This window comes from Puccinia triticina, chromosome 2A (assembly GCF_026914185.1).
Source record: "Puccinia triticina chromosome 2A, complete sequence".
In the NCBI taxonomy this organism is placed as follows: Eukaryota; Fungi; Basidiomycota; class Pucciniomycetes; order Pucciniales; family Pucciniaceae; genus Puccinia; species Puccinia triticina.
The window spans coordinates 3,633,734-3,643,628 of record NC_070559.1 but is presented as its reverse complement, the minus strand read 5'-3'; the positions used below and the strand labels follow the sequence as shown (position 1 = coordinate 3,643,628).

General features: G+C 46.2%; 1 protein-coding gene across 1 annotated transcript; it reads right to left on the bottom strand.

The window, feature by feature from the left end:
* Window positions 1-4,153: 4,153 nt before the first annotated feature.
* Window positions 4,154-4,483, bottom strand: PtA15_2A369 (uncharacterized protein; the record flags this gene model as incomplete). The annotated part of the gene is made up of 1 exon (XM_053166383.1): window positions 4,154-4,483. One exon carries the CDS (start codon window positions 4,481-4,483, stop codon window positions 4,154-4,156), a length of 330 nt encoding a protein of 109 aa, XP_053017611.1.
* Window positions 4,484-9,895: the final 5,412 nt, after the last annotated feature.

The following is a 9,895-nucleotide window of genomic DNA, read 5'->3' as shown; positions in this document are numbered from 1 at the left end:
AGATTGTTGACTGATGCTACATTGTTGACTGATGCTACATTGTTGACTGATGCTACATTGTTGACTGATGCTACATTGTTGACTGATGCTACATTGTTGACTGATGCTAAATTGTTGACTGATGCTACATTGTTGACTGATGATACATGAGGATGACAGCTCCTTTTCAGCTTGATATGTTGAGAGAGACAAGGGGCGAAAAACCTGAAGTTCACAGGATGACAAGACTGTGACACTTGAGGGAGTGAGAAGATGGTTCTGATTCACTCAGGATGAAACTCCAGGCGCCAATCTAGTGTAGACTAAATACAAGATTGGCCGTGTTTGGTTGAAGCATACAATGTACTAGATATAAGCATATATGTATCTAAACATGATACACAACAGATTACTTATCAGCTCCAGGCCATGACTATTCCCCCTTTCCTTGTCAGTGGCTGTATACTATTTTTGGCATGGTCACTTGACACCCAACTCATTTCTACAAAATCAAAGTTTCCTGGTTTTTAGTTTGCAGCCAGCCCAGCTGAGCAGTGCAGTGCATGCTTGTTTGTAATGAAGAGCTCTGCTGTGTACTTGGGATTACTGAAATTGAGATTGATGCAATTTACAAATTGACTCAATCCAAAACTGTGTTATTCATTTTTAAGGTGTCAATGTTAGCGAAAGAATAAAAAAATGCAAGTTTGTTACTTGATAACCCATCAACAAGTCACACAATTATTAGTCATGTGCAGGCCGGCCTGCTGGTGTCTTTTTGAGGGAAGATTTTTTTAAATGCTGTGAATTGAACCCCGGATTCTCTGCAGCGGCGCAGCCGCCTTGGCCTCTAGTTCTCTATTAATGATTTGACACACCGGTATCTTGTTCAAGGTCAGCAAGCATTGTTGCAGACATAATCTGTTCAATGTCAGCAAGATAAGTCTCTTCAAGATCGTCCTCTTTGTCTTGGTTGTCTTCCAGAGGCGGTGGTAATGTGTTGGGTGTGTCAGGCTGGCCACCATTCAATACACCCAACAGCTCAACAGCCATCTCACCAGGAACCCGCATTAATAGCCCACAATCAATTGAGTTCTGGATCCGTTCAACTTGTAGTGTCCATTTTGACAGAAGCTCTTCGTCCATAAGTTGCGGAGCTGTTCTCTCAAATACGGTTTTCATCTTCTCGTTCCAGTCTAACTGTAATGTGGTCAGCTCGATTAACCTTGTGTGGAGTACTAGCGCTACTGCCTTGAGCTTTGATTTGAATGGGATCGACTGAATCAATGGGTGATTCAAAAGAGGTAAAAGACTTTCGGGGAAAAGGGGATCCATCTGATTGGGAGTTGACTCGTCCGGAAAGGGTACTCCATCAAACAATTTTGTGAGCAAGGATAAAATCCGAGAATGATGCGCAGTAGCCCACCTAATTGCACGCCGTGCTTCCCAACCAATGCGTCGTTTTTCCTCTAAAGCTCGATTGTAGTAGGCCAAGCGACGTATGCCTTGCTGGGTGAGTGGATCAACTGCCCAAGGTTTGTTTGCATTTGTGAAAAGGCCATCGTTCCAGAACATGTCATTGGGTTGTAACGCAAGAAGTTGTGCATATGTGATTGTGGGTGGGGCAGGGCGATCAGAGTTACTGGCGATGAACGCTTCTGCATGGGAGTTGTACAAATCTAAAACTGTGCGTAGTTTTCCAGCTCGCTTTTGGAGGGCTGTTATAATTTTCTGTTGTCCTCTGGTCCCTGCAAGCAGCTCACCTCAGATTAATATGAAATCCTTTTAGTTAAAATAAGAGATAAAGCAAAGGTACATACCCAATGTGGTGCTTTCACCAGCTCGAGTCACACGTATCAATGGTTGCTTCTCCTCAACTAGCGCTAGGAATCCTCGTCGCAGCTCTGTTTTGGCATACCACACCTTGGCCAGATGGTCCCGTTGAGTTTCTTAAAAAAGTAGCATTATGTTTATCAGCGGGAATTATAGCAATAGATGTTGTGTTTGAGTCATAGAAATTAGTGATGGAAGTGATCTATAGCAAACCTGTTAAGTTGTCTGCCATCCCAGGGGTACCAACAATTTGCCTTTGTGCGTCCAGCTTCTCAGAAATGGTTTGGCAAGTGTTCAGCCAAACAAGTGCTTGGGCTGGTGTCATCGATGCTCTTTCCCTAGATCAATTTAATAAAATGTCAAAGGTGTTACTGTTAGCACATAATTCTTTTTTATTTCAAAATAAAGGGGTCATTACCATGCCTGCTCGAGCTCAGCTTCCATGCACAAGAGTCTTCCTAGCTCAATCTTCTGCCTGTCTGAGGACTGATCAGAGTTCAGATGATATGACTTCTCTTGCTGCCATTGATTTTCAAGAAATTCTTTGGTGTAGTTATTCCCAGGCATGTAAGGATTGGACTGTGTGTACAACTTTTCGAGTGCTTCCAATGATGAGGCATGTACTGTTTCAGCATGTTCAAGCTTTTGCAAAAGCCAATGCGCTGTGCAGCGCATGTGCAATAAATGCAAGAATTCACACCAGAAATTGAGCTGTTTAATCTCATTGCATTCATTTAACAGAAAGACTGACCACCCATCTCATTCAGTTGATCAATGTAATAAGCAGCCCGGGAATTAATAGCAGTAAACCTGTGCAGTCTAGTAGAAACACGAAGGATAGAAATTAATGGGGATAGGAATGCCCAGAGCCGCTCCAGGCCCTCCCCATCAGAAAGACCCCACCACGAATTGAGACGAGGGTTGTAATTGACCTGACACGACCAATCATGCACATATGCATGAAAAACCGAAGTTGCAAATGTCAAATCTGATTGTCGATCACTCAGGAGGTTGCGCTGCATGCATAGCAGTCAGCACACAGTTGGTATGAAGTATAAAGGGCTGTTGTTACTAACCTTTCTTACATGACTCTCGAGGTGGCAGCCAAGGTCATATAAGATACCAACCTTGTCTTCAGGGAAATCTTCTAAGAGGTTGCGCAGGATTGAAACCGGGTAGTATAATCTGCAAGGTTAGAGGTAGTATTAATGGTTTGTATTTGAGCGAGTGATTCACATTTTGTGCTCACTTTTCACCTGTTTTGTGTATGTTGACAAACATTAAGGGGATATCGTGACGACATGTACTCGCAAAAAGACCGTTATCATCACATTTCTCCCATGTCGTTTCACCACGCGTGTCATTTGCGGCTTTGGGTGAATCTGAACAGGGAGGCTATGTTGCACAAAAAGAGCATGATAAACCAGCAAAACTCACAAAGATAGCATAGAAAGGCAGTTCTTACGTCAATGCCTACAGCCGATGCCTTGGTTGCAGCAAATGCAGTAGCATCTGGGCTGATCTTTGATGGTGGAATGAAGCTTTCAGGGTACTGTGTCTCAAGTGGATCGTCTTTGCTCGCGTAGGCATAGTGTCGCTGTTGGAAGTTGCCGTCCAATGCCACAATTATATCGGGTTCGTCCGAATGACCCTTTACTTCATTTTCCTTAGGTCCAAAGCAGCGAGGACATTTGCTTGCCCATTGTTCAGTCCTGGTTAGCTGCAATCCTTCTTGGAAAAATTTACAACGGTTCACTTGTATGCGAGCATAGAGATCTACACTGTAAGAAAAAGGGACGCGAAGAACTCGTTTGCCATATTTTCCTCCACGAGAGTATGATGGGCGCTGAGTTCGCGAATCTAAGAAAGCACACAAGGCCTTGACAAATGCAGAATTAGAAACCACCGCCGATCTCCAGAGGTGGTAGTGGAATTGAAGCAGTCGGATAGAGAAAGCTGTTCGGGGCCAATCAGGTGAACTAGCAAGATACCCATAGTGGATTAATTGGATGACATCAGGAGTACACTTGCAGAATGGCAAATTGACTGATGTGTACCGCGCTGAGGAATTGAAGCACCAACATGATCAATGTTTCCATGGTTTTTGTTTGTATGCATAAGAGTACTCACTAATGATGTCAAAGCAGTCAACATTTCTTGATTGAACTTGATCTGGCTCGCAAGTACATAATTCAGAAGGGAATTCCCTAGTCCCATACGTTCCCGGTCTGTTTCTGTACGTCCAGTTTGCAGTTTTTCTTTGGCAGAGCAAGAAGGCAGCAGTGGCGTCTTTTTCGAGTTGCAACCAGCGGTTTTGGAGTCTGGCGCGTGCTTCAGCATATCAACGGGCTCGGTGATAGCTGGCGTGGGCGGCACTTGGAAGATCACCTAGATCTTGTTCCCAATCGTGATTGATGTAACTGCCGATGGGAGGTTCAAAATTGGCATGGTGGGGCTGCTTGTCGTTGATATCTTGCCAGACTCCAGGTTCGTGGTGAGCATCAATTTGTCCGAGCCGTTGTCCAATTCTAAGATCGCGTTCTAGTATGGACTTTTCTTCAAGTTCCTGTCGGGTGCTGTTGTTCCAGGCCCTTTGTGTTCGGTTGCGACGGGGCGGCGGTCTTGTATTGACAGTGTGTGCGCGCATGTTAGGGTGATTGGATCGAGGCATGGTGGTTAGTTGTGGACGGGCGTATTGAGGTCGAGAAAAAGGTGAGCAGGCAGCTGGACCGAGGATTGAGGTGCCGAAGAACTTCACCGGAAAGGGATGTGTTGCGTACAAGCCGGCGGGATTGGCATGTATCGGCATACGGCGACCGGGCCCGGCAGACCTTGGCCTATGTGGTTGTATGTACACAGCGGGACTACCCCGCGTGAATTGGAACCGTAAGGAGGACGCGACAGTAGCCGTGGCGTTGTACGACGCAATAGGACGCCCCTATGACTACAAGCCCCCATGTCGCACCTATTCCACCGACTGGGACGAGCCCAGTCACTAGCCCTGCTTCCCCATGCACCTGTGACCCGGAAAGGACTTGGGCGTCCTGCCCGCGTCACCAGGGGCGTCACAAGAACAGTAGGGCTCCGTCATTAGACGGTTGACCCAGGCTGTACTGTCACCGCCGACACCCAGTGGTAGTGTAGCCCCTTCCCTGGGGGCCCAGCCCCGGCTCGCACCCACAGGTTTGCCTTTGATGGTCGTTTTCAAGCAGCGGAGCCCTTTCCGGAGGGGCTCCAGGATTTTTTGAGTTTTAAATACAAGTGCGATTCACTCCCGCTGGTCACTTGCCCATTATCTTCCCGTCCAGAACCTGATCTCCCCACCGCTGAGGGCCAGACCTCGGCTCCTCCCAGACTGCTGTTGACATCACAGCGGGCCCACGGCAACCAATTGGGGACGCACCCGGATGGTCGCGGCGACCCCGCAACAAGGGGACGTCGGGGTGCGTTGCGGTCAAGGTAGTCAGGTCCCACGCAGCGGGGACGCGACCCGTGAGAGTCCTGGATAGGTGGCACGACGGGGGAAGTAGGTCCCCAGAACGCATTTCTGAATGTATGACCCGAGCTCATCCCACCGGATTGTGGACTGAAAGATTATCCGGTCAGATCACGTGGGTCATTTTATCCGGCCACATGACTCAAATGGGGTCTGGACACTGACCTGTGATAAACCCACCAGATATTCTTTTTCATTTTTTTTTTTTTTTGGGGGGGGGGGGGCGAGTTTTTGGCTAGACGGACTAAGCGATACAATTTTTCTTGGGTCAAGTTACAGCAAAGGGGGAAGAATACACGGATGGGGGTCCGGGGGACATCATCGGAGCGGGGGGTACATAGGAGATTGCACAGGAGGCAGGCTGCTGGTGGCGGAGGTGAGAGTTCCGGGTGCATTTGCGACTGGATGAGATGGAGGAGAAACTGGAGCAAGGGGAGACCTCGGGCGTAGACAGTGCGGGAAGCCGTTGGCGGGGCTGGATGTGGTGGCTTGTTGTTCGGAATTTATAGGAGAGGCTGGATGGGCATTCATAGCATGGGGGAGGGTGGTTGTGAGGTGAGCAGGGAGGCATGTTCATTTATAATATCATTGCAGCAAAGTCAGTTGTTGCTGCTGGAGAGTAATGTCAACAGCAGTCTGGGAGGAGCCGAGGTCTGGCCCTCAGCGGTGGAGATCAGGTTCTGGACAGGAAGATAATGGGCAAGTGACCAGCGGGAGTGAATCGCACTTCTATTTAAAACTCAAAAAATCCTGGAGCCCCTCCGGAAAGGGCTCCGCTGCTTGAAAACGACCATCAAAGGCAAACCTGTGGGTGCGAGCCAGGGCTGGGCCCCCAGGGAAGGGGCTACACTACCACTGGTGTAACGTTTTCTACATGTTACTTATATTATAAGAGATTTATTATTAATTATGTAAGATTTCTTATGAACTACTAGTAGATTTTACGATTTCTACTCTGGCTTTTAATTATAGAGTTTAGTTTTGTTATCCAAGCTTTCATCGTTGTATTTAGCCTTGTCGGGGATGTTGTTTCTTTCCTTTCCTCTTCCTCATTGCAATATCTTTGTTCTTAGTCTTCATCACTCTTGAGTTCCAAAATAAAATCAACAAAGTCTAAATTACCCTTCAAGAGTTTAATCTTCACTCAAAGATAAACTACCATCTATTACATCCAAAAACAAGCGACACTCTCTCTTGAGTTTGTTCATAGCTACTAAAGAAGTAGGAGTAATAGGGCGGCCCTCACAATTATCAACGTTGTAACCGCTGCGCTGCGTTTAGCGTAGCGAAGCGGTTAGCGCAGCGGTTTTTGTGCCGCTGCGCTAACCGCTACGCGCAGCGGTCAGACCGCTGCGCTAACCGCTTTTTGTTTTCCCAGGAAAAAACGGTGATTTGCAGCGCGCTAAAAAAAGCGCCCGCGTAGCGCTGAACCGCTGCGCTTCAGCGGTAGTGCAGCGGTTTTCAAAAACAGGTTTAAATCATGTTAAAAGCCATTCAAAACACAATAAAATTGCGCTATCCGCTAAATTAGCGGATAGCGTAGCGGATTTGCGCTAACACTGCCACCCCTCAGGATGAAACAGTACCCCGCTAAATTTAGCGCTATGGGACGTAGCGGTGTAAGCGCTGCGCTGCGCTAAATGACCGCTTTGTCTAGCGCAGCGCAGCGGTTACAACGTTGCAATTATATTGCAATCTTCCAACCTTAGATTTCCAAACATATAAAATTTTGGCGATCTTTGGTTATTCATTTGCTTTATCAACCTATCTCTTTGTTTTGATTAAGCTTTCGCAAGTTCAACCTTCAAAATATAAATAAAATATAGTCATCATGTCCAACAACTCTTCTCCAGTTCTCCCTATTCGCATGTCCTTATCTTCGTCTCCCAACCCGAATTCCTTTTCTCATCACGCTGGACAACCTTTTGTGACTCCTTTTCAAAGCCCTCTTCCGAATTTCACTGTTTCCGATGATAATCAACGTTCCCTTCCACCTCTCGGCCCAATTCCGGCTAATTTCGAGCCTCAACCCATTGACTCATTACCGATATCGACTTCTCCTGGCCCTCATCAATCTTCTTATCAAGGTGCTTTGGGTTCGGTTCCTCAAGAAGAGGTGGTTTTGGGTTTGATTGCCGGATTGGATGTCAATAAACTTCCGGATCGTGACGAAACGATTGTTGCTAATTCTCAGGCAATTGCTAGTCTTCAAGTTCAAGCTAGAAGGAACGAGGAAACTATTCGTAAGAATGATGCAACCATTAAGGAATTATCGCAGCTGTTGGTTTTTGCTAATGACTTTACTAGAATGAAGCTTCATTATTCTCAAGAATTTCTCCAGGTTCGCAATTCATTAGATTCTACGAATTCTTTGATCAATTCTCGCATGTCGGTGTTGGAGGACTCTTTCTCTCGTCGATCTGCGGTGAAGTCTAATCCAGAACCTCCTCATTATTCACATATCTATTTTTCTGGGAATATTTGTGAGACTTACCGTTTCTGTGCGACTATGCGAGATACTTTTGCGCAATTTCCCAATAATTTTGCTACAGAGCGTCAAAAAATTCTCTGGATCGCGTCGTACTTTAGGGCGGCATCCGGTAATTTAGGCGATGACTGCCCTTCTTATTACTGGTGGCGTGGACTTCTGAAGGAGAATGCCGAGAAGCTAGGGGTGCCGGTTTTGCGGGCTTCATCCTTGAATGACTTTGTCATTCCGGAATTGGCGGACTCGGAATCGTTTCTCGGGGCTCTGAAGGACTTGTTTTCAAACCATAAGGAAGTGGAAGAAGCTCGCGCTAAGCTTTCATCTTTACGTCAAGGTTCAAGGTCTATTACCGACTTCAATATTGAGTTCAATTTGTATTTACATTTGGTCGATTATTCTGAATCGACTTTGGTGGCTCTCTATCAAGATGGTGTCAACGTCAAGATTCACGAGTGTGGATTGGTTCGGGGCGAATGGTCTTCAATTCAAACTTTGAAGGCTAAACAGGCGAGAGCAGTAGCTTTGGCTCCGGATGCGGTTGAGGTGGCGGCTTTAAATCATCGTCGAGCGGCTCCGGCGACCAGAATCGAGTATTGGGTCGCTGTTCCCCCTCCAGTTCCTGCACCAGTTCCCCCCCCAGTCAAGACAACTCAACAGGTACCAATGGATATCGATGTAATGTCCGCGGATTCGGGTTTTAATTTTCCGTTATGGCGTGTTGAGGCTACTCGACGAGGACTTTGCATTCGTTGTGCGGGTGCTTTTGATGAAGATCATTATAAGAAAAGAGGTTGCCCCTTACCGGAAGACAAATGGATGAAGAAGGAGGACTTACTTCAGATTTGGAAGGGTTGGGGCGGGACTTTGCGCAAAGATCAAAATTGAGCGGATCCGAGTCGCTCCCGCTATGCCGACAAAGGGAAGAAACGGGAATCAGTCTCAGAAGTCTCGGAACAGCCAATCTTCAAGAAGCGAACTCAATCGGTTCCTCAAGCCTCAAATTTGGCCCCTTCTATCTCCATGGATCAGAATTCGGGCGCGGAGTATGGGGGAGTTCGTTATGTTGACTCAATCTCCAATGAGACTCTCTCGGTTGCGGAATTGTTATTTAATCGGGAGTTAAGCAAGGAGGAACATGATGAATGTAAGCCTTTCTATCGAGTTTTGGTTTCAAACATAAATGATCGTCCTATGTTTCAAGGGAAGATTATTGCGGGTTTGAACAATGTTTTTGATGTTCACGTTTTGGTGGACTCTGGTGCTTCAAATTCGTTTATTGACAACCGTCTTGTTACAATTCAGGAGCTTCCTACTTTTGCGCTTTCTCAACCTTTATCAATTAGGTCTTTCGATGGTTCGAAGGCGGTGTCAGGCAATGTGGTTTCTTTTGTTGAGGTTTCTCTTCTCATTCCGATCATAGATGGTAAATTTTTAGAATCCAAAGTGCGATTAAATGTGACCAGGTTGTCTTCTTCTAAGATTATTCTAGGTAGTACTTGGCTTAAAGACACAAACACTTTCATTGGTGGGAAAGATAATGATATTGTTATCAACGGTTGTATCTCTTTTAATTCCGCAATTGAAGAGTCAAAAAGCTCGTGTTTGTTGAGAGAGTTTTCTGACGTGTTCGTGACAGAGAGCTTAGCACGGCTGCCTCCCCATCGTGTGGGCTTTGATTGCGAAATTAATCTGAAGGAGAATTCAATTCCCCCTTTTGGTAAAATGTATAACTTAAGTAAAGAAGAACAAGATGCGTTGAAGCTGTACGTGGATGAGAATTTGGCTAAAGGTTTCATTAGAGTGTCTTCCTCACCAGCGGCGGCGCCAATTTTTTATGTCAAGGTTGAAGGAAAGGCTGATCGTCCTTGTGTAGATTATAGGCTCCTAAATGGGATGACGATTAGGGATTCATATCCATTGCCGGTGATTTCTCATTTGCTAAATAATCTTCATGGCTGTAAGTTTTTGTCCAAGATTGACTTAAAGGCAGCTTTCAATCTTTTAAGGGTGGCTCCGGGTCATGAGTGGAAGACAGCTTTTCGGACACCATGGGGATTGTATGAGTATCAAGTTATGCCTTTCGGTTTGGCTAACGCCCT